General features: G+C 36.6%; 1 protein-coding gene across 9 annotated transcripts in view; it reads left to right on the top strand.

Moving 5' to 3' along the window:
• The window catches only part of CDC42BPA (CDC42 binding protein kinase alpha), a 190,481-nt gene that overhangs the window by 85,952 nt on the left and 79,439 nt on the right, over window positions 1-25,090 (top strand). For all 9 annotated transcript variants that reach the window (XM_075749397.1, XM_075749396.1, XM_075749395.1 and 6 more), the window contains 4 exons: window positions 19,136-19,229; window positions 19,994-20,194; window positions 20,784-21,032; window positions 24,597-24,676. In XM_075749397.1, the coding sequence (XP_075605512.1) occupies window positions 19,136-19,229; window positions 19,994-20,194; window positions 20,784-21,032; window positions 24,597-24,676 (624 nt within the window). The remainder of the gene's footprint in view (window positions 1-19,135; window positions 19,230-19,993; window positions 20,195-20,783; window positions 21,033-24,596; window positions 24,677-25,090) is intronic.

Below are 25,090 nucleotides of genomic sequence, written 5' to 3'. Positions count from 1 at the left end.
TGTTTTAATACAGGATTTTGTCACTATTCATAATACTATGACAAAAATTACCTGATCCTAATGAATTGCACATGCAGAGGAATTTACATTTTGCTCTCAGTATTTGCATGGTCTAACATGGTATTCTTCATAATCATTGTAAATATTACACATTATATTTAAGGAAGTGAAAGTTGTATCATATTAGTATAGTCTACATGTTTTCTGCCTGATTAATTGCAATAGCTCCAAATATCATTCTCTTCCTACTCACTTGCATCACAAAGCCAGTATTCCTTTTTAAGAATGTAAAACCCAAAAAGGTGTAGGAAATTAAATAACAAAAGCATGATTTATAGTGGTAGCTTTTGTCCAATGTACCCAGAAAAGAAATTATTGTCAAGTTGCAGCTCTTTCATTCAGTCTTTGCTTACCTTGTTGCTTTAAACCATAGTTCCTGAAAAATATTTGTCTGAGATTCTGTATTACTAATGTCATGATTGCTTTTGACAGTCAAATGCTTAGGAAAGTTCTGAATGCTGAAATGAAAACTTAAATGTCGTAAGTGGGATTAACTTGTCTCTTATCAAAAAATTAGAAGGGTTCCGAGGGTGTCATAGGCAAGAAATGCAACATTTGTGTGTTGTAGTATTGAACTTCAGACTAGACCTTTGCATCCTTTCTCACAGATTTAATTCCAATTATGGAAGACTGATTTCTAATAAATGATGATGCCTGACCTTAACATGCCTAAGATTAAATTTAAATAATAATAATAAAAAAGTATGTGTCATCAACAATTATCCCAGCTCCATTAGAAACACAAGCAAGCAAACATAGAAGTTGCTCAGTGCGGTTTCCCTGGGGAGATGAGCATTCTGTTTCCCCGTTTTGCTCGTTCTGTCATTTACCTGCTTTTTCTGTGAACATACCAACACCCCAAATTTCTGTCCTGTATTTTTAAGTGAGTTAGTAACTTCTGTACTCTACCAGTATCTACACGAATGCAAAACAGCTTGCTGATTTCCCTACTTATCTTCTGAATCTGTTGCCATAATCTTTCTACGTTGCTGCCTGCCAAAACTGTGCCTGTCTCAATGTATTAGTGTCTTTCTTCCTCCCAGTTTAGACTGACTGAATGTGCGTATATGTCTTGATGAAACTAACATCAAATCTCTAACGTGCTGAAACATTTTGGAGAATATCACGTAAACCCCCTAGATTTTCACTCTAACTTGGAGTGTGTGTCTTCCTGTTGCAGGTAGTGATTTCTGTGGGTTAGAAAGTGTTGTATAATGTTTTGGCTGTGCTTGTGTGATTCAGATCAATAAGCGTTTCACAGACATGTTTTGGCTCTATTATTACTTCCCAATTTCCTAGTACCAGATTGGCACAATTTAACATGTGTATAGACTATCATTAGCAGCATCAAAAATCTTCTAATTCCTCTGTTCTAGAGAGAGTGATGAAATAATAGAGTTGTTCTGAAACATCAGGAAATTGCCGTTGCCACATGAAAACAGAGAATATCTTGAGCTGGAATGAAGAAGTTTCTGGTATCCTGTTAGAAATTTTGACACAATCCTGATGTAGTTCTTGGGTTCTGTTATGATTGAAATTCTCTATAACTGGTCTGCTTGAACACAGTGCAGCAGTTAAGGAAGACCAAATGTACATTTAAGGTTAAAATGCAGTTAGTGTGTGAGATAGTTGAGAGTACACATGCTTGTGTGGGATTCATACTGCAGGCTTCAAATTCATTTGTATTTTATGGCAGTGAGAGTTCTAGTCTGAAAGTGTCTGATGGTGTGATACTAGTTTGTACAACATTCAAATAACATCAGTAATAATCTTATTGAGATTTGTAATTATATTTGCATAATATGTTAAGCAGAACTATGAATACCTTATCTACTGTGTGCTACTTCACAGGAGGTCGGAGCTAGTCCCTTCAATAGGCTTTATTAAGGAGCTTGAAAGCTGACCATAGGCAGATAACAGGAAATTGGAAAATTGGGTCTAGCTGAGAGGAAAAACAGAATTCAACTGGTAAATCCTTGTTACTTGCCTAAAGAACTGACCTTCTCTCAGTATTGCATACTATATAAAAGTTTCAATAACTGATGGTTGTCTTTTATCACTGTATTAGTTTTAGAATCTTGCAACAAAGTCTTTAAAACGCTAATACAACTGAAATGTAGGAAAAAAAGCCACAAAATTCTCAGAATTTATCTAGCAAGATGCATGTGACTTGTTTTAGAAGAATATCTTGAAGCAAATAGCTGAATTACTTGCCCAGTCTGGTCTTGCAGGCCAGCTGATTGACCTGGTGCCAGAGTGCAGGATTTCACGTCAATAAAATATTTGAGTTGAATTGAACCTCAGTAGATGCAGTTTTAGGAGAATGGCAGAGGCTTTTTTGCAAACTTCTAGTCTAATTGATCTTCCAGAGCCATGATTTTATGTCAGTGAGTGTGTATTCATGACATTCAAATCTTGATGCTGGGTTTTTGTTTTGAAAGAAATGCAAGTCAGGCAGCACTTTCTCACTATTATATAGTTTGTATACTATTCAACTCCAGATCCATGAGAAGAAAGAAGATAATTTACATAGCTATTTTAAGGAATGTTTTTATTTATTAAAGGAATCAAGAATCGAGTTGTCTGTCTATTGGCTGGACAGGGCTGGGACGTCTTGTCTTTGGCCAAGAAAGGTTAGACCAGATGATCCTTGAGGTCCCTTCCAACCTGATACTCTCTGATTATTCTATGATCTATTTAGAACAGGTTGTCTCAAGTTGAGTACTAAAAATTCAATATTTAAACACCGTCCATTGCTTTCTGATGTTTCAAAACAGAATAGGCGTTTTTCTTTCAATCTGTGGAGAAAAAAAAAAAGGTGTTAGGCATGTAGGTAACTTCACTTGCTTATGAAGCATTGTTTTCTCAGAATACTTTGTCAAGAACTGTGGAAAAACTTTTCTATTTTTTAAAACACCCTGCTGGAAGCCGTTTGACTGGTGGTGAGATCAGAAAAGTCTTTCCTGGTTGGAGCTGAGGCTCAGGCACCAATAGGAATGATCTTTGATTCCACAGTTTTGATTAAAAATGAGTAAAATTTTTACTTTGTTTTTTACTCAGACTTTTCCTGAAGCAGATCAAATATAACACATGTCCAAGGAAAGTTCTTGATTAACTCTGCTTATGTATCACGTTAATAAATCATTTGTAGATGTAATTGGTCTACATGCTAGTTTAAGTTCTGAATTGCTGTTCCCTGCTCTAAAAAATTTGCTTTTCAATTTCGTTTCCAGAGAGAGGAAAGCAATGCTTGAGTCTCAGCCAGACGATGATGATTAATATAGACATTAATCAAGGCCATAAGTTCAAATATCAATCAATGCTATAAAAACAAGTGTCAAAACTAGCTAAAACTGCTCGTTATGTGAGTTCTGAAGTACACCTTCTGTAACATTACATATAGCCAAGGACTTGCTGTCAGTCTCCTTGTTAGCCATTAGGTGCACAGTAGACAACTAATTCTACTTAACAAGGCAAGCAACAATGAGATTAACTGTAGTTTAAGTGACTGAAAATAGCAACTTTGATCCTCCAAGCGACAAGCTGTTTAAATGGAGGAGGATACTAGACAGAAAACAAACATGGGAGTGAGGGAAACAAGAAGGGGAGGAAGATATTGAATGACTTTGAGGGTGGTGGGGTATGTGTTTATTATACTTTTGAGTATTCCAAAATAACTGATTGTTTGAAGATTGTATTCTCTGACTTTCTTTTAAAAGCGTGAGTTCAACCCCAGCTTTCCCTCAGTAGTTGCACTTCTTTATTTGAATTTGTCTTTAATACAACACCTGTGATTTAGGCATATCACATCATTCAGGTCATAATCTCTGTTTAAAACAATGAGCAGCGCTATGAAGTGCGTAGTTCCCTACTATATATTTTCTCATTGTAACTTCTCAATTTAAATTCTGTTGTATTGTGTCATTGGATCTAAAAATGGCAAAGCTTGAATGACTTTCCATAGTTTTCACCGAGATGCAGGCTTCTGGTTCACTTTGCTTTAGCAAATTTGATAGAACCTGTCTCTTGCCACCTTCCCCTTCAGCTGTCTGCACAGGCTGCTGGCTTTTCAGCATTTTAAAGACTCAAAAATTCTCTGACAAACTCCTTTCTTTCGCAGTTAATGACTTTTATATGAACATTGAATGTCAAAAAGCACAGTAGGAAAAAAAATATTAATAAAATTGACTGTTATTTAAATAATCAACCATCAGGTTCGGAATTTGAAGCACATCCTCACATAGGTCGCATCCTCCTGTTCACTGTTTTCTGCCCTTTCCATTCTGTTTCCATATATGTTTGTGCTGTACAGCAAAGGTTCACAGAGCTGGTCTTTCTGAGGAGAAAAAATCCACAGACTGTATCCGATCTTGCTTGGTATTCTATGGTCAGATGAAGGATCACAGCTCTTCAGGTTTGGACGGTTGTGTGGGTGAGACTGACATGCCAGATGTGGTGTATGACCAGATACGCGCTACCTTCCTGGTCAGGACTCTGAAGCTGAGCAACTAGGCCTTGTGTTTACTTTTCAACCTTTAAAAATTATTTTGGAGTCCTGAGTGATATAGTAAAGAAAAAAAAATTACAACATGACAGAGGTGGTAGGATTTGTATGTTTCTTTGTGTTTTCCACATTCATGTGTCTCTTCAGTTCCTTCTACTGGTGGGTTCTTCCACCCTGTGTGCTGTTCTTCCTGTAGAGGACTTGGTTGATAATTTCATAGAACCATAGAATGGTTTGCGTTGGAAGGGACCTCAAAGATCATCTAGTTCCAACCCCCCTGCTGCAGGCAGGGACACCCTCCACTAGACCACGTTGCCCAAAGCCCCATCCAGCCTGGCCTTGAACACTTCCAGGGATGGGGCATCCACAACCTCTCTGGGCAACCTGTTCCAGTGCCTCACCACCCTCACAGTAAAGAATTTCTGTCTAACATCTAATCTAAATCGACCCTCCTTCAGCTTAAACCCATTACCCCTTGTCCTGTCACTACACTCCCTCATAAACAGTCCCTCTCCATCTTTCCTGTAGGCCCCTTCAGATACTGGAAAGCCGCAATTAGATCTCCCCGAAGCCTTCTCTTCTCCAGGCTGAACAACCCCAGCTCTCTCAGCCTGGCCTCACAGCAGAGGTGCTCCAGCCCTCTGATCAGCTTCATGGCCTCCTCTGGACTCGCTCCAACAGCTCCATGTCTCTCCTGTACTGGGGCCCCCAGAGCTGGATGCAGTACTCCAGGTGGGGTCTCACAAGAGCCGAGTGGAGGGGCAGGATCACCTCCCTCAGCCTGCTGGTCCCATTTCATGGGAGGGTTATGATAAGGTTCGTCACTTGGCTGTGGAATAGCATACAGGAAACAGTACAGTCCTCTGCTGCTTCTTTTTTTTGGTATAAAGCCTTGCAAGTGTACACTCCTGTAAGGCACTCATTCTTTTTCTTGCTGCCTCCAGCAAGGCTTTGATTCAGCCTGTATCAACACTGGCCAGGTTGAACTAGCAGCTATTCATGTGGTTCACATGGAAAGAATAATAACATGAAATAATCTCAATTGCCAGTGAAATAGAGTTTTTCTTCCTTCCCTTGCACACATACATAGATGTGCTTTCACACTTGCTCTTACTCTCTTTTTTTCTGTACCTAAAACTCAAAAATGCATTTCTTGTATTTAATGATAGTATCTTCTGCTGTATTTTAACAACTTGTGAACAGAATTCCTTCAATGCCATTATTCATTAGTGCATTTAAGTTTTTGCAAATAACCAAAAGGTAATAAATACAATGCCATATTTGCAATACAGTAAAGAACATGATCAAGCTGAGGAGAAGCAAGAGAGATTATCCTAAATCTATTTTTATTGTTTAACAGTAGTAGGTTCTTTGTTCTCTGCTGTTCTACTTTTTACTCATTGAAAAGGAATCTTCTTTCCTATTAGCATTTAACCTATATTCTGTTAATTTAGGGCACAGTTAAGTAGAAGACATATTTGGAAAAGCCATGCTTTTGTCTGTGGTTCTTCAGTAGTTTCCCCCCCCCCCCTTTTTTTTTTGAGGGGGTAGATATTCTTATCAACACTGACTTCCATTAAAAAAGAGCAATCACAAGTGTCTGTGTAACTGCTGAGTAAACCTTTTTTGGCTGAAGGAAGAAGAAAGCAAAAGATCTATTGCAGCACATTAAAATGGCTGTATAGTAGTACTGTTTTCTGGAACATTTTTCCTCCTGCTGGGCAGGAGGGTCTTTCAAACAATATGTGAAATCCAAAGCCATACTACCCTGGGGGAAGAACAGTAAAATATATAGGATATAACAGTGCTTCTTCTCATGCTTGCAACAGCTATGGCAAGTATTTGATGTATATATTTGTTCTCTTGGGATGACATTGGTTTTCTTCTCATTGTAAACCCTTTTTTTTTTTTTTTAGCCTCCAGGGTTTACTTTGCAGCCTTTGCATCTTATCTTTGTTCTGTTTCCCACATAACTCAGGAACAAGAAACAATTTATTTAAATTTTTATAATGTGTTCTTTATTCCTTTATGTTTTATGTGTCTTTAAAGTATGTTCTACATTCTTCTGTCTGTTTTCTCCTCCCCCCCTTTAATATATTTTTACAGCTTCATCGTGATTTTTATTGCTGATCAGTACACGGGGTGGGAGAGGGGTAAGATCAACCTCCTATTAAGACTGTACATCCTTCCTTTGGCAAAATGAAAAGCATCCAGTTATCTCAGAACTCATTTCTGTAGACCTCCCTTTCCCTTACCTCCCATTATTTTTAGTGTATTTGTATCTGTGTATTTATTCCTGGAGGAAGATAGAAAAGAACTAGGGAAGAGTTGCTGTGGGATGCAGTATGGAACCAGCAGGTTTGTTTGTTTCATCAGTCCCAGAAATTTTCTGGGATCTGCAACTAACAACTCGCTTCAGCTCAAAGGCATGTAAAAATATCCCTGATAATTAAAAATTATGTCTTACACACATACAAACATATATATAAGAATATGTATTACTTGTTAAATTGTCCAGACAGCTTCTGAGTGAATGTTCTTCTGTGAATTGCTTTCTTAGTATCGTCAGTGCATTTAAAGCCCCCATTTTTGTATTCTTTTTTTGACTGTCATCATCAGAACCAATCAAATCCTCAGTTCATATTGTCTAATTTACTCTCAGAATTATTCAATGCAATCAGCTGTTTCAGAGACTGTGTATGGTTGCACAGAAATGCAGAGAGCAGAGATTGCATATCTAAAATGAGAATCAAAAGGAAAGAAAGCATTTATCGGCCTAGAAATACGTGTTAAAGTTTTCTAGCCTAGGTAGTAATTTACTGTACAACAGCTGGGCATATTCTGGATTCCTCTTTAGCCTCTTCTTTCAGGATTTCTTTGACAGATGGCACTCACAGATGGACATAACATTCTTAAGGAGCTTACTCTTTCTACTCCTTTACCCGCCAGTAACTCATGATACTATTAGAAATCTAAAAGCTTTGACATGAATTAGCCTTACTTAGCAGACTTTAATTTTTTAATCTTTAGAATATGCTGCAGGGTAGTGGTTGTGGAGTTCTTAATCTGTTTACTTAAGTTCTTAGAAGCCAAAATGGAATTCCAATAAAGTTGATATGGCAAAACATGGCACATACACAGTCTTTTTTTTTTTAATTGTCATGATAATATTTTTATTCCTATCTTTTCAGGAAAAGGGTAGAATGATACAAAAGATTACAGTTCAGCAACCCAGAAATAGCTCTGTCAACTGAAGTTCACAGAGTTCAAACAAGCTGCTTGGTATTTTGTTGTAATTACATTGAAATCCTAAGTGAATAAACCTAATATTTAAAGTTGGGTGGTCAGTGAAACTTGTTTCTGCCACCATCAGCTTAAATTAGTTTGTTTTTTTAGTAAGTATTTTAAAGTATCATCTAATAGACTGCCACAAAAAAGAGCAAACTGTGTTCAGGATATTTGAATACACTTCAATGGTAGTTAAATTTGTCTGCCACGTACTTAGTGTTGTTTCTCAATATTCATGCAACTTTGGGCTTGAACTTGAAGGCCATTATTCTCTCAAATGTTTACTCAAATGGCCGTTTTCTCTGATGAATGTTGTTGGTGTGGAGTTTCTGTTGAGGAATGTGAAACTATAAGCAGAATGATCAGATCCAAAAAAAGCATTGTGACAGCTGGGCAGGTTAGAGAGGCGAGAATAGTGAGTGCCCTCCGCCAGGTCCTCCGCTGTATGTATTTGTAGCTTATTAGAAAACTAGAACACCAGATGGAGGTAGAGAAATGAAATCAGGTTTTTTGTTTTGTTTTCTAAATGCTGTGTAAATTAAAGGTTCCCAACTCTTCCTTCACAAATAGTACATAGCCCACCATGGCAAAACTTCTGGTTCACAGCCCATTTTCAGCTAGTTTTTTTTTTGGTTTTTTTTTTTTTTTTTTTCATTCAGGGCCCCTCTGGCGTAGGCTGCTTGCTAGGTGAGCAATCCACTCCCTGCCATCACTTTTTTCCCACAGGCTCCTTCATTTCAAGTTGTTGTATTTTCAGTGTAGGCACAGTTAATTAGTCACACAAAAGTATAATTTAAACACCTATTTTGAACTCTTCTGTCTGCAAGTCGTTGGTTCTGAAGAACCATTGATAAGCAAACAGTCCTGACTTAAATCCTTCTCTTTTGGATGTATTTGTGTACTCTGTTCTAGTGCCTGTATATTCCTGAGAATATTCTTTTGTAATAATAAAGAAGCATGCATGTAGTTACTGCACATTTACAAACCGTTTAGCTAAGGAAAACATAGTGAGAAAAGCAGTCTGTGCACTGGAATATGAAGTTCAGATAAGCAGTCTGGGCCAGAATAGTGCCTAGTTTGCATCTTCAGCAAATTCCATGTATATTTTACCACCTAAAAGTCTTACTATAAACCTTGCCTTGCTGCTGATGGTTTAAAAAAAATAAAAATTTCTTGTGTTCCTGTGCTTGTTAAGTTCAAAATTGTTGTACAGTTTCAGTATCATTAACTGGGGAGTCAGGATGGGGAGAGTCCTCAGTTAAGAAAAGCAAGAGACATTAGGGGAAGCTGGAGCTCCTGATGTGAGACCAAACCATATGATGAAGTAATATTTCAATAGAATAAACCAGCTAGCTGATCCTTTAACATTATCTGACAGTAAGTGTAAACTCTTCTTGAAATTGGTATGTGAAAGAAAGAGGCTGCTTTGGGACAACAGAGCTATGGTGGTTGTGCTGTGCCCTGCCATAGCTGCAGACTTGTGTGCTGAAGCCGTTCATACGAGGAGATGAGTCTCCTCTGACATCCAGGGCTTCTTACGCAGAGAAAACCTGTGCGGAGGAGCAGTGGTGTGGGTGGCCACTCCTGTAGTGTTATCTAATGGCTTGAGGCCAATCTTGCCAGTATTTATTATCTTAACAGTGTCAGCAATGTCAAAGACTAATGTTGATTGCCGAGCATTTGGGGATAAATAGGGGCTTTCTGTGTGCCAGACTTGAGAGCAGGAAAAGGAAGTTTCTCATTTGAACAAATTTTGTAGGCCTGACCACTACTAAATGTCAGGAAACAAGCATGACAGTTTTGTGTTTTTACCTGTCATATCCTTGTAGAACTGAGAGAGAGACTTTGCCAATTTTTGTTTTATGAACTGCAATTTCCAGTGCAAAAGCAGGCTTGTTATTAATACTAAGGCTAAAGACTCATTCTGTCTTGAGCCACAAGAACTCAGAAATATATATGCTGTTACAACTGAATATATAGTATCTTGGTGTTACTTTATTTCAGAATTAGATTTGGGGAGCTTTGATACAATATAACGAGAATGTTGTTATTGAAAGAAAATGGAAAAGGTAGCTTTAATCGTAATTTCAGAATCACAGGATGGTTGAGGTTGGAAGGGACCTCTTCAGATCAGCTAGTCCGATCCTCCTGCTCAGGGCAGGGTCAGTGAGAGCAGATTGCCAAGCACCATGTCCAGTTGGATTTTGAGTAGTCCTTTCAAATTAACCATAATTCTGGATTTACTTTGATCAATGAATGGCATAGTACCTCCTGAGCTTTAGAGTATTATTCTATAGTTATAACTTGTCTTGTTGCATATAAGAATATTTATCTCATTTCCTTAGCATTGTCTCCTTTTTGAGTTCTAAAAATTGCATTCAGTTAGTAGCAATTTTTACTAATTTCTTATGATGATGTTTAGACTTCTCAAATGAAATACTTGTTTTTCAAATTGGCTTTTGTTTCTAAAAAAATAAAAACCATTCCTGTATTGTTTCTCCCATCTTTTTGCTTGCACACCTTTCAAAACTTTTATGTTTGTGCCTCAAATATTTTGTATCCTGAGAGACCATCATAAATAGCTATTTGAAATTATTAAAATAATCTAAAAAGAAATACAGTACGAGGCTCTCATGTTTTTATGCATGACTTTTTACTCAACAGTACTATTCTGTTCAAGATCAAGGCATTATTAAACATTCAAATGTGTGTTGACTTTATATTTGAGTCCCTACAAGTTTTTTGCTCTAATATTAATAACTCAGGTACAAGACAACCCTGAAGAAAGCTACCAAGTTACTAGCTTCTGTATTCTTGCTCTACTGTAAGAGGCCAGTTCATTTTTTGGGTTTTCATTTGTTTGGTTTTTTTGATGGTTCCAATCTTTGGTAGTCAGACTATTTCAATTAACTTTTTTTTTTTTTTTAAATTTGAACTTTTACCAATTTCAGGATGCATTGAATATCAGAATTTCCATTATGTGCATGATTGTTTGCTGTAAGGAATTGTCTTTCTGATAATGTCTACAACTCTTTTTTTTTTTTTTTTTTATTTCATAGGTGTTTAAAATGACATTTGTAAATCAGCATTGTAAGGTATTAAATTTAAAATGGTTTGAAATGACACAGTGTGTTCCTGGTTTTAGTCTGTAAAACTGACAAGACAATAGAAAGTAATCCTTAGACATCAAGACATCACAAGTGACTTTGCTCTGACATCTCTTCAAAATACTGCATGAGGGGCCTAGCCCAGATGTGAGGGTTTTCTCTGTAGATATGTGGTTCTGTCAGTGGATTAGCATTTTAGATGAAAGACAATAGCTACAGGGAATATGTAGCTGCCAAGCACTTATCAAAAAGAATTTTTCAAATCAGTCCTTATACTTATTTTTTAAAAAGAAGGGGAAAATTCAGATATAAGCAGCTTTTAAAAATAATTATCCTTGGTTTAGAGCTGTTACCATATTTGAGAGATCCATTATTTGAAAGCAAATACATATGCACGAAGGCCACAGGGAGACATTTTTCTAAGGGAAATTAATTCTAGGACATTACAATATGATGGTGGTGGAGCATATATTTATAAGCCAGTAACTGCACTCAGTTCAAGTGTTCAGGAATGAGTATCAGTACCTGAACAAACTCAGGATGTATGTGTGTTGGCTGATGTACTCATTCCCTGTTGTTTGTTATTATTTGCTTTGTTAGCATTTGAAATTCATAAAGAAGGTTGGATACCATAAAGTAAATACTGTGTTGTGTCCAGAACACTTGTCTGAGTGGCAGAAATTAAAGAGCAGGATGGAACTGTAGAGAAAAGGACTGGGAGAGGACTTGGAGAGGTCAGATAATACTTTTCTTCTGCTGCAAGGCAAGATCAAACTATAGCTAAACCACTCTTGACAGATGTTTGTCTAACCAGTTCTTAAAAAAAATACAGTGATGGAGATGGTGAAATTTCCCTAAGCAATTTGTTCCAGTGTCCTACTCTTGTTATTATGAAAGTGTTTTCTAATGTCTTGTCTAAGTATCTTTCACTGGGAATTAAATTCATTACTACTTGTGTTGCCCACACTCAATGTGGATAACAATTCGCCTTAGTGTTTCTTGCATTGTATACTTCAAGCCTGTAGTGCAAGCTCTTTGTAGTAAGAGGAATGCAATTACCTTATTCTTAGTGGGCCCAGAAGCTATTTCTCTCAATCTGGATTAGGGATTAAAAAAGTACACTTTGGCAGAACATATAGTCTTAAACCAAGTAAGTTTGGATTCAGTACCTGATTCTGTATGTGATGTAGCACATGTGCTGCATCTAGTATATGAAACTTGATTTCTGTGTTGTCTTTCATTTGGTTTTGTAATATTACTAAGAATAAAACTTGGTTAGGATGCATAACAGTATAAATATAAAATTGCACACACTGATGAATAAATAATGACTAGATCACAGATCTAGAACCTTTATTGTCTTAGTTTGGTTGATGTTTCCTAGTAATTGATGGGAAACTGTCCCCTGACTTTAATGAGATTCATCTAAATCTCCTGCTGCTGGGAGTAGCAGGATTCTTTTAGTGGAGGTGAATTACTGGGTGTTCCTGGAACACCACATACAAAATGATTTATTATCAAGAATTAATGAGAAAACAAGGGAGTTTTACAGTATTAAGATACTGTTTAAGAAAAAAAAAAAAAGTTGAATCTTCTCATTGTAACTTTAAAATAAGATTGTTTATAGCATTTTTTCCATGTACCTGCTTTGCTTATTAAGGCTTAAATCCTAAGGTGTTTTAGTCTTTGACTGTTCCTACTGACTGCCCGTCTACTACGTCTTTTTCAGTTGCAAGCTTTAGTTTGTCAGCTTCATATGAAGCAGGTGTTGTTTAGTATACAAACATGATGCAACTGTATGGGTGCTATGTAAATACTAAGGTTGTGATCAAAGTTATTTAAATGATTTTGAATTCAATTGAAACATGTACATTTTTGATTCCACCCAAAAGTGGGGTAGTGTCTGTTTAGGAGCAGGCACCGTAGAGTCTTGATAAGAGGCACGGTTAATGAGGTACAACATATTCCAGTTCTCTCATGCTGCTATCTTGTGCAGCCTATCTTATTGGGATTACTAAAGAATATCTGCCAACTGTCCAAATCTAATTTGGCTCATTGCACATCGGTCTTTCTGCCAGATGGAGCGTATTTCTAGTTTTTCTTACTAGAATTCAGATAAACTTTAGTTGGCAGAATATGGCAACTTTGGCTTTGATATAACCCAGTACAGTGTGATGGAAAATAGAAATAAGCTCCTGGACATCAATGCCCGTAGATTTGTCTTTAAAAAAATGCATCAATTGACGAGCATTCCTGATTGAAGTTCACCAGCTGTTTCACTCCGCATATCTTAAGCGCATTGTCAGTATGGCATCGCTGAATACCTTAATAAAAACTTCACAGGCACCAAATTTTCTCCTTCCATTGGAATGCTGCCAAAACCAAATGTATTCATTTTTTATCATGGATGTAGCATTTCTGTGTGAAGATAAGAGGAGTGTGGAAGACAAGTCTGCCTGAAACAACAGAACGGAGTGAAATAAACAGTTTGCCAAGCTTCTGTCCTGACTATGGAGGATAATCCTGTGTTCTGAAGGAATTTTGGATAAAAAGTCCAGGCATTCTGGCAGTAAGATCTTGGTTATGTTTTTTTAGAGTAGGTAACTTGGCAAAGGATAACATTTCTTGTTCTAAGAGTGGATAATTATAACCACTGATGTCTGCTTTTAACCTTTTTGATTTATACTTTTGGGGAATGCTCTTGCATGTATAATGAGAAAATAATGTGCTGTGAAATCCTCAATTAGTAATAAGTTGTCTGGATCAGTTTCTCTGTGCCAGCAGTTACACCTGAAACTAATTTATTTTTCTCTTCTGCTGGTATTTTAATTTGCATTGGTAGCATTAAAAAAATACTGTTCATGGGAAGATTTCACAGACAAATAATTTAATGTAAGTTATTCACTTTGTTCTTTACTATTCAAGGACAGCATGTCTTGGAGTGTGTGACCTGTTTAGGAAAATTAATTAATTTCCACGCTTTTCTAATGTTAACATTAGAAATAAAAAATTGTTCTCTAAATTATCCCTTTCTTATCCAGTAGGCTAAAATAAACTGGTAGCTCACCTATCAAATTGCTCCTTTGATTTCAGACAGGTCCATTTCTTTCTTCAGGCTCAGCTCACAGTGCAGTTGTTGAATTTAGAACCACATAAGCCCCTTTATTGTCATTTCAGTTCTGCTGCTTTTTTAAGAGCTCAGCTGTGTACGTGAGGATGGTCCATTAGCATCTGAAATGTTTATTCCAATGAGGACATATTGGACATACTGAGAAGTGTCCTCTTGCATCATCTGGCCACCTTTTGTTGATATGAGTTACAGAGAAGAACTCACCTTTTCCTCCATTTCTGCCTGATCTTTTTTTTTTTTTTAAAAAAAAAAGAGAGAAGAAAAACTACTTTACAAATCAATAAGCAAAGCGAGCACATTCTGCGTCATAACTGCACAGTCACCAAGAAGAGGGATCTCTACTGGTCACAAACTCTTTAATGCCAGAAGGGTTTTTGTCATGTAAACTTAAATATGTGGGCCTGTGAGTTGGTCCATTGGCATCATCTTTGTTTAGTGTCTGACACAACTGCTGCTTAATCATTGTGTTACAGTTCTTGCATTAAATGTCACTCTGGTTTTGATATATCTTCCTTTCTGTTTGTCTGGTCCCCTGCCTCCATGAGGTTGCCCATGAAACAAAATTAGCTTAAGATTCTTCTGGAATCTGTTGCTTCCTGTGCTGTAGACCTGAGGAACTCCATGTGGCCTTGCAAATAACTGAATAACATTGATTCACAGAATGACATAGATGAATCTCAAGAACAGGTATACTTTGAAACCATAAGATGATCAGATAATTTAAGTTGGAAGGAACTTAAGAAGGTTGTCTAGTCTAAATTTCAGTGTGTAAGACCTCATGATTCCTTAAGTTTTGGTTAGTATCAGAAATGAGTCCAAGAAAAAAAAATACATTCACATGTATTAAAAATTCTTTTTAGTTTGTTTTACAGCTGGAATGTGCTATGGATTTAGCATGTCTCAGAGGGAATACTTTTTCTTGAGTCTTACCGAACAAATGAAATTCTACTCTGGATCATTAACAGAGAAATCAAAATGAATGGCAATAATCCAGATGTCTGCTGTAGTCTCATTTAAGAATGTTGTTTATATTAACACAGTTAATATTTAAAATGTTTGGGTTTTAATTATGGCTTAAGAAAGTAAACTGTTTTAAGGAGAGGTGAGTGAAGTCATCCGGGTAAACATGCCATCTAAAGAACAGCTCCCCAAATTAAACTAAGCAGCATGATGGAAAATGATCCATTAAAGATTTTTCAAATTTTTTTCATAAGCCTCCACCCTCATTTTCTGTGCAAGTGAAGTTTCCAGTATCTCACAGACTGTTTATTCCTATAGCATTCTCCAGATGAACAGAAGCGAATAACAAAAATCTGCAAAACAAATACAAAGAGCATCACTTTATCTGAGCTGCTGTGCAGTGCTGATTTTCTCGTACAGTCAAGGCCAATGCAGCTCAAAAAAATAGAAGGCAATCCTGTACTCTGTGTGGGAGTCATGATTTAAATGGACACACATGTTTTTAAAGTTTGTTTGGTCCAGACTTCTGGCTCCTTTGATGCTGGTATATCACTCAGCAGAACAGTAGTCTTTGCTCATTTCACATCCTCAGGTGGCAATGCTACAAAAAAGTTGATTTAAGGAAGGTTTGTATTTTTTTGGGTATGCTGGGTACCTGTGTCCCCTTAATTCACTGTGGAGTGCATTTGAAGGACTTGATTTGTACCAAGTCTAACTCTGGCAGTGTACACCCATTGCACATTGGACTTACCACAGAAGCTGCTCTTAAGAGTAGGGCTGAGCTGTCTGGGACTTGGTAGAACTCAGGGTCTCCAGAGGACACAGTGGCATCAGAGCAACTCCCCCAATTCAGTACTTGTTCCCACTATAAATCTGGTTCATAAAATGGCTTCTAAATTCTTCTACTTCTTGACGCTGAATTATTATTTCATATTTCAAGTGAGCAGACTTTTTTCTTTTATTATAGTGAACTAATTACAGGGTTATTAGAGTATTAGTGCTCCATAGCCTTCTAGCCAGATGATATTAGTTGCTTGACTGAGCACCAGTGTTATCGTTGAGTGATGTTGAAATGGTTTGCCTGCAATCACCCAGTAACTCTTATCTACAGAGATTCAGCCCAGTGATCTATTCACTAAACCATGTAACTTTTTATAATTTGCTCATTACTTTTGCCAGATTTTAGCTACTTGGTCTGGAATTTTCTTTCCTTAGGATCTGCCTGAAGCAATAAGTGTCACTTCTTTCATCAAGAAACATGCATTGCTTTTCCTATATAGATTTTAAATGAATAAAATAATTCTTACAAGCCCTGTGAGAAATTCTTCTGCTCTGGGATATGGAGGCACCATTGAAATCAAGGAGAGAATCTTCCTTGAGTCATGGACATATTTTCATTCTTCTGACCTCCACCTAGATATTTGTGGGTTATAATTACCCCCCCCTAATATGCCAGTTGTTATGAGTTTCAATCAGTCATATGCAGAGTTTGGTCCCCAAATGCTTTTTAATTTTTTTCTGCTGGAGGTTTGCACTGTTTCAGAACTGTAAAAATGAAGGGACTTGCCCTGCAATTTTGTGAGATGTTGGTAGACACTAGAGACAGCGTGGAGGCTCTTTGTTGTTAGTAGTGTTCTTCCTTTTAGTCCCAAAGAAGATTCCTGTGCAACAGGGAAGAATTGGACATGAGGAAAGGGGATAGTAAGGACTAGAGGAATAGGAAGCCAGTGGGAATGGGAAAGGAATCTGGGAAGTGACTATGGGGAAATGCTGACTGCTGAGATCTGAGATGGGAGATAAAAAAATCCATTAGTTGAATGTGTACATGTAGGATGAGTAGGACTTAGGAGCGAAGAAGCTGAGAGTGAGAGAAGGAAATAAAAGGGGAGGAGATTTGGGGTTGATAGACTGTGGAGGATTGGACATCTCAACTTTTGAGGTGTGTCTAGAAGGCAGGGGTGATAGGAATAAAAGTGCAGCCTAGATGGAAGCGTGGGAAGAGGGAACAAGTTCATACAGCGCAGAAACTGGCATAAGCCAGGGAATGTGGAGTGGGTGTGAAGGTGGAAGACCATGCTCTGTGTAGAACAGGAGAAGAATCAGTTCTGATCACTAAAGGAGAGTCACCAAATGTTGTTCAAAACAAAAACCTGCAACAAAACTCATAATTCTAATGGAATCTAACAACTGCAGGCTCAGTAGAGATGTGGGTTTTATGACATATTATTTTTCCCCATAATAACCACCTTCAAACTCTTCAGTTACACTGGCAATAATTACTCCCCTTCCTTGTTCCCCTCTGGGGCTCATAATTTTCTTAACTTTCCCTTTGCTTATAACCTACTCTGCTCTGCAGGTGCCAGCAATTCTTGTCTTTCAAACTGTCTTTTATTAACATAGCTCACTTGAATTCGGAACAGTTGTTCATAACCCATACCTTCTGTTACAAGAGCCAAAAAGAATTTGTATGCATTAAGTTGGTCTCTTTTTTTTTTTCCTTAACTGTAAAAATTGTTCTTATGAGCCTTATGAACTTCTCTTTGCAAGAAATACTTGTTCCTCTGAGTGCTTTTAATGTTGTTTGTAGGTTTGTTTTTGCACAGTGGTGACACCAGAGTGAGATTTTTTCATGTTTTCTGCTGGTTTGTGAGATCGAATGGGGGAGGTTGGTGTGATGATGATGATTATTATTATTTCTCTTGGGAATATATTAAAAGATAGAACATGGATAAATGGAGCCTCAAGGGTGACTCATGTTTTTGTTTAGCTTGAACTAAGTCCAGCTTCTAAGAGGAACTTGATTTTTAGGTGCATGTTTTTACAAAGTGTTTTAAACTGAAGTTATAATTCCAGAGGTCTCAATAGCGTGTGTTTGTTTTTGTTTAGGAACATGTTTAAGGAATGTTTTTGGTGGGTGAATGTAAAATAAATAAAACTATCTCAAGCTGGAGGTTGCAATTCTTTGGCATATTCAATGTCAGCAAAAATCAAGTGGAAGAATGTTACTTAGAGAATGAACTCAGTTAATTTTTATGATTTACTTTGTAAAGAATTGTCTTTGTGCTCATTTGCAAGATGCAAAAGTGTGATTTCTTAAGTAGTGTTTGCTTTTTACTTTGTAAAGGCTTCTGCATGTTTGGAAGGTGGCTACAATTTGTTTTCAGCAAGGGTCACTGCCTGCTTGTCTTTGGGTAACACAAATTCAGAAAGTACTTTTCTTCAACTTACTGTTACCATATTAATTGTCACTGAGTGTATAACAGCGTGACACCTTCGTGCCATTGCTTCTGTAATGTTCAAGGTGTGGTTCTAATTTTTTGGTCATTATAAATTCTCAGTAAACATCATTTATAACTCAGTTTTTATTCAAACAAACAAAAACCCCAACAAAACCTTGTTCTCATGTGCAATGTGAATATCTTAGCTTGTGAATATTTTGAAATTTCTCTACAAAGCAATTGATGACATTCATTTATAAGTTGTTAGGGGAATGAGGGAAAGTCAGGCTCCACTTTTTTTTGTTTCTTTTAGGGGATTTGATTATGTCTTGTAAATGACTCTTCACTGAGAAAGTATTCATGGTACTTTATTCATACAGTTATGATTTACCTTTTGAATATAATAGATAAGGTTAGAGTAAGAATGTAATGTCACGTATTTTAAAAATGTAGTTTAATGGATATTTCTAATAACTATACTTTAATGAAAAGGAATTTCAACACTTGAAACTAGTTTGCAAGTTGAACAATAAATGCCCCTCTGGTAACTTAGCATATATGCTTTCATCCTAGTCAGCTGCATACTGGGGGCATATGTATGTTTTCAGTATACATAGGTATCTGTAAAACAGAGACAAAGAAATTGACCACACAATTCTTGCTAAAATTAACAGACATTATGTGATTTGATCCACAGCCCCTGTCATGAAATGTCCCTGGTGCAAATTTCATCATATGATGAGTGATTGTGTTCTGTCTACTCATCTGGTGCTGGGTTTGAATGCTAAGGGTGTTGCAGAGTTAATGCTTGGACTATATGTTATGCAATACATTTTTGTACTAATTCTGAAATGTGTTTTATTTGCAGGGATATTAAACCAGACAACATTTTGATGGATATGAATGGACATATTCGATTAGCAGATTTTGGTTCTTGTCTGAAACTGATGGAAGATGGAACGGTAAATTAGAATGATATATTCCTAAACACCTTTTCTTCAGTCCTTTGCTAGCTGCTAAAAATGTGTGCTAATAAAGGGAAAAGGTGCCTTATGTCAAACAAAATGGAACTGTAATGATATTGATATGTAACTAACCTCGACTGCACTTTGCTTGGATTTACTGTATATTAAAAGCTTTCTAGATGCATATAGTCAAGTCATGAATAAATAAAGAGAAGCTGCACCATCAACACTGAGTAGGTATTTGTCAATGAACTATGAATCTCAGTTTTGAGCTCTGAGCTCTAATCTTTATTGAAAATGTAAGCTTTAATATAAGCAGGATGAGATGCAATTAGCATATCATCATATTTTAGTAGTATATCTAAACTTGCACAGTATATAGTAGGTGTGATTAGAATGTAATGCTAGTGTGTTAATCATGTTCCAGAGTGTTACAAAGTATTTGAGTTAATATATCTGATCACTTAATCTAAAACTACTTAGTAACAACTCTGAGCCCAAGAATTGGCAGTTTTATTCTTTCTCTGTTATTAAATATTTGTAAGAGTTGAGCAAAAGTATGTTATTGGGATGTCTGTTAATGTAGAGCCTCAGATGCTTACGTATTTCTTTATGAATTCAAAAGCCTTTTTATTGTGTATAGTTGTTATTGTCATAACCAGAACACTAGGCTAAATTTATATATACATGCATGGTGGCACAAACAGCAGTGTCTGTAATGATGGAAGTTGATTTTAGTCCTGGAAATGTAACTTTTACAGGTCCAATCTTCAGTGGCAGTTGGAACACCGGACTACATCTCTCCAGAAATCTTGCAGGCCATGGAAGATGGAAAAGGGAAGTATGGGCCCGAGTGTGACTGGTGGTCCCTAGGCGTTTGCATGTATGAAATGCTTTATGGAGAAACGCCCTTTTATGCTGAGTCCTTGGTGGAGACCTATGGGAAAATAATGAACCACAAAGTTAGTGCACTTTCTCTTTCTGTCTCTCTCTAAGCTAATTTTTAATAAGTAATAGGGTAACTTGGAAGCTTATTTAAAAATGAGTGTTTATGTACTAATTACGTTAACATTCATAAATGTAGAAAAAATATGTTTCCATATAGTAAGCTTGTGGTTGTGGATTGCAGATGGCTTTGCTTTAGGATAAAGCAGTTCAAAACTAAAAATTTGGATTTGGAAACATGGCTGTTAGTTCACTCTATGGAGTAAATCTTGGCTATGTTACATCACTCCTTTTGCATTACTTTTTTCTGGCAAGATCCATTGGTTGGCTTATGTGGAAGATTCTTAAATGTTCTTCCACATGGAGGTAGCTGTAGAATTCAACAGTGTAAGAGAAATTTAAATAAAGAAGAAAAATTAGGAGACAAAAAACTTCAATAGTTTCTATCCTTTGGGGAAGTCTTTTTTCTAGAAACCTTACTACATGTATTTAAGAAGTGGAGTATTTGCACACTTCTTTTTCTAGACAATAATTATCATTAAGAAGGGTATTTTTTCCAGCTTTTTCTTGGTAATAAATTATTTTCTCTTACTTTTAATCTTTAAGGAGAGGTTTCAGTTTCCTGCTCAAGTGACAGATGTCTCTGAAAGTGCAAAGGACCTCATCCGAAGGCTCATCTGTAGCAGAGAGCATCGACTTGGACAAAATGGGATAGAAGACTTCAAGAACCATCCATTTTTTGCTGGGATTGATTGGGACAACATTAGAAACTGTGAGGCACCTTACATCCCAGAAGTCAGCAGCCCCACTGATACATCAAACTTTGACGTGGACGACGATTGCTTAAAAAATTCTGTAAGTATAGAATTAACATTTTGACAAATCAGCTTTTGTAGTATACGTTACAACAAAATATGTGTAAATGGCAGCGTGTTCACTGTGTTCTGCATAAACATCAAAGTGCTGCTTTGAAGAACTGTGGGGAAATACTTTCATAGTTCGGAGGCTGTTCCTTCAACAAGGATAACTGCGGATCAATTTCGTAAATTCATTGTAACTTTACACCTATTTGACACATACATCTGTTATTTGCAGTGACAAGTTCTTAATGCCTATGTCTATAAAGAATACTATATTTACATGTAGGTAGTCTGCAAGACACAGTATTTCTAGCAGGGCATTGCTGAGACTTGTGCTAAGTTTGCATAATGCATTTTATTGTAGCGCTGTACTCTAATTGCTCGTACCTCTGTCAGATTCCATTCAGTTTATTCCCACTAAAATTTTTCCAGACTGTTTTCTGACTTGAGTGGAGTTTTGGGAAGTTCAGGAGAAATGTTACCGCCATTTCTTCAGGAACAGTCTTAGTGAGAAATTATTTTTGCCTTTGCTTAAAATGCTTTGCAACTGTTGATTTTTTAACAACCTTAGTGCTTTTGAACAGGAACTTTGAGAGATGATAGAGGTCTTAGCATCAGAGGAATGCCTTGCGTTGTCTCCTTGGAAATACTTTTTTTCTTTTTTTTTTTTGTGTTTGTTGAAAGATGCAGAAACTTGCTGTTTACATGTGAGGTGAAGCTTTTTCACCATTTTTGCTTTTGTTTTCTGAACTGCCCTGCATGTGCATCTCACTTCCACTGAGTTTCCTGGACCTGCAGATAAGTGATAGGCAGTATGAATTGATGTGGGCAGAATGATCATTATTTGCATTCCCTTTCCTCCAACTGCACGATAAAACATGGAAAACACTTTGGATTAATTTCAGTGGTAGACATATGCGGTGTGAAAGGTCTCAGAGTCCTTTGATATAGGCAAATTAAGCAAATCAGTCTAGCTGCTTAGGCCAACTTTCTTTTTTTTTTTTTTTTTTTTTTTTTTCATTTTTTCCTCCATTTTTCCTCACTTGCATCTGGTATTGCCCATCTCCCTTCACAATTAAAGTATTTTTATCTTAAAACTTTTTAATACAGTCTTCAGATACCTGTTTACACATTATTTTGTCCAGGAACAGCTGTCAGGGTTGGGTGGCAGGAGTGGATGCTGTGTGTAGCGAGTCTTTGTGAAGCTGAAATACCTTTTGGAGGTTATTCACACATTCTAATGTTGGCCAGTCCAGGGGTCTTCCTTTTTAGAGCCTGATCTCCCAGCCGAGGCACTCAAATGATGCTTCTGCAATGTGAATGTTTTCTCATTGTAAAGAAGCAGGGAACTGCAGGTGAAGGAGGAGTGTTTCTGTGAGCAGTTACTGGACTCAGACGTGAAAGCCGAGTCCAAATCTTAATGCGCTTTTAGACTTTTGGGGGTGAAAAGCAATGCCATTGAACTGTTGAGATGAACGGTAGTTTCTGGAGCTTCCTTTTCAGTTTTCTCATTTGAGACGTGAATATAGTTTTTTGTTTTGTTTAATATAAGGTTATATTTTTACCATTTCTTTCTGTGCCTAGCACCTCTGAAAAAACCCCTGTAGGCTGAGGCATTGCATGATTGAGGATATTTTACATTTTTTGCTTCAACTAGTGGACATTGTATTTAATATTACTTCCCCTCAAATTCTTACATAAAACTTGGAGGTGTCTTCCCTGCCATATTTCATGCACATCTTGTGAGGAAAGTTCACATACTTGCATTACTGTCACAGAAGTCAATACCACAGACAAGCCCATGAGACTTGTTTTGGTTTTTTCCTTAAAATTCTTTGCAAGGTTTGAATGGCATACAACAAATGAGGAATGCCCAGTGCTGAAGATAAAAGGCAATGTTGAAAAGCCATGATTGTTATTGTTCTGCCTGAACTTGGAATGAGACTGTGGTCCCATCGAAAAATTATATATGTAATAGTGAAACTCAAACAGTATGTTAAAAGTACACAGAAACACAAAGGGCAAAACAGTGTTTTTAGGCAGCTTAAATTCTGCAGGTTTTTAGCTTTTAGCTGTTTGGGTTAGTAGCCTTACTGATAGGCACGACAGACATAGATTCAGTTATGATTTTGTTAGTATGATAATACAGTTGAATTCACACAAGTAACAGGAAATAAGTATTTTGATCTCTGACAAAGAATCAGCAAAGAAACAAAGTCTTGTACAGAACTTTACATTGTTATCAACAGATACGGTATTTTAGAACCAACATTGTTACCTGTGTGGTCACTGAAAACTGTCATATGGGCTGTTAAAATTGTACAATTATGCATTTGGTTTAAAGTTATTCATTAAAATGGTTTTGAAACTCAAATCTACAAAATATGAAAATAAAATATTTATGAAAATAAAATTCTTTACTTTTCCTAACCATAGTGTGTAATAATTGATATTTTTATTATTTATTAGTGAAAAGTTAAGGCTTTGGAATTTGGTCTTGTCCTTATGCCCAACAATGTAGACTTGATGTACTTGCACAATCTGGCCGTGTCATTGGTGTTGCTTTTTATTCTGGGAACTCTTTTTTCAATGTGAAGATTTGTCTGCTAAAAGGTCAAGGTTGTGATGCAATATAGCTGATACCACCACTGAAAAGGTGATTTTGGATTTCTTTTGAATACAGGCTTGTTCTAACCTGCTGAGTTTTACGTGTAAAAATGTACAACTCGTTCATTTCTTCTTTTTCTTTTTTTTTTGTTTGAAAAAATATCATTATGTTACCTTTCCTTAAAATTTAGAAACTTCTAGCACTTTCAGTGTGATAATCTTCTTAGGGAGTTTCTTTTCATGACTGTTATGGCCGTACGTAGTGTAGCAACATACACCTTGCATCTTGGGGTTAAACAGGAAACTTTTAACAGAGTATCTAAGAATGTTAGAACTTGTAATGGTTCAAGTTATATAGCAATCGGGTTATTTTAGCCTGAGGAGAATCTCAAAGATTTGTCTTGGTTTGTAGTTCTTTGTCTGGCAGGAAAAAGGAGCAATGAAGGGAAAAAATGGTGAAAGCACTAAGGGGATTAGAAAACCCTGTTGTATTACTTCTTTCTAGTAAATGTGTGACTATTGTTCTCTCCAAATAGAGATGGCCCACTCAGAAGTGGGGTTGGTAAATCTACAGGCAGTAAGCCCTGCTGACTAAATAGCAGATAGGAGTATAGGAGGGAACAAAAGGTGATACTCTTTGTGCTAAGAGCTTCTTGGAAAAAAGAAGGAATAAATTGGCTTTTGATATGTGTAATATTCTGCTTTCCTCTAACGATAGCCTATTTAATTAGAAAAACATTTTTATGCCAGCATGCTGTATTTTTGTGTATTGCATGCTATTATGAATAGATTTAGATGATGCCATTTCATATTTGGGCTGTGGATAAGGATGACTGTGAATATAGTTAATATGATATTATCACTAACATTTCACATATGGTTAAACTCAAAAATCTTTTTCTTTTAAGTTTGGTAGGATATTACTTACTCAACTGTCCTGTTATTTTTCTAGGAAACAATGCCTCCACCATCACACACTGCATTTTCTGGCCATCATTTACCATTTGTGGGTTTCACATATACAAGTAGCTGGTAAGTCAAGAGTTCCAAAATTATCTGGAGGATAATTACAACATGTCTTAAGTTTCTGTCTGTGAAACCAACTGCAAACAGATACCAAAGAATGTGGTTTATTGAGGAAATTACTAGGCCATAATCTAAAATGCCGTCTGTCCAAAAGAATGAGCTTTCTGCAGGTAAAATTTACGTGTATTTGAAAGTCAGCACCTGTGTTCAGAGGATTTTTGTTGAGAAAGGTGGTTTTCAGACAATGTATGAAGTCAAATGCATATGACAGTTAAGACCAGATGTGTGGATCCAGAGAGAACTTAGCTTATTAGACTTTAAAACCAGTTTTATTTCTAGTCCTTTGACACTCTTCTAAGTCTGAATGGAAATTTAAAAAAAAAACCCTTCTATTGATGTTTAGTATTAATGTAGTATCTG

Source organism: Balearica regulorum, chromosome 3, assembly GCF_011004875.1.
Source record: "Balearica regulorum gibbericeps isolate bBalReg1 chromosome 3, bBalReg1.pri, whole genome shotgun sequence".
Taxonomy (NCBI): domain Eukaryota; kingdom Metazoa; phylum Chordata; class Aves; order Gruiformes; family Gruidae; genus Balearica; species Balearica regulorum.
Note: the sequence above shows the minus strand (reverse complement) of the source record. Positions and strands in the feature narration are given on the sequence as shown.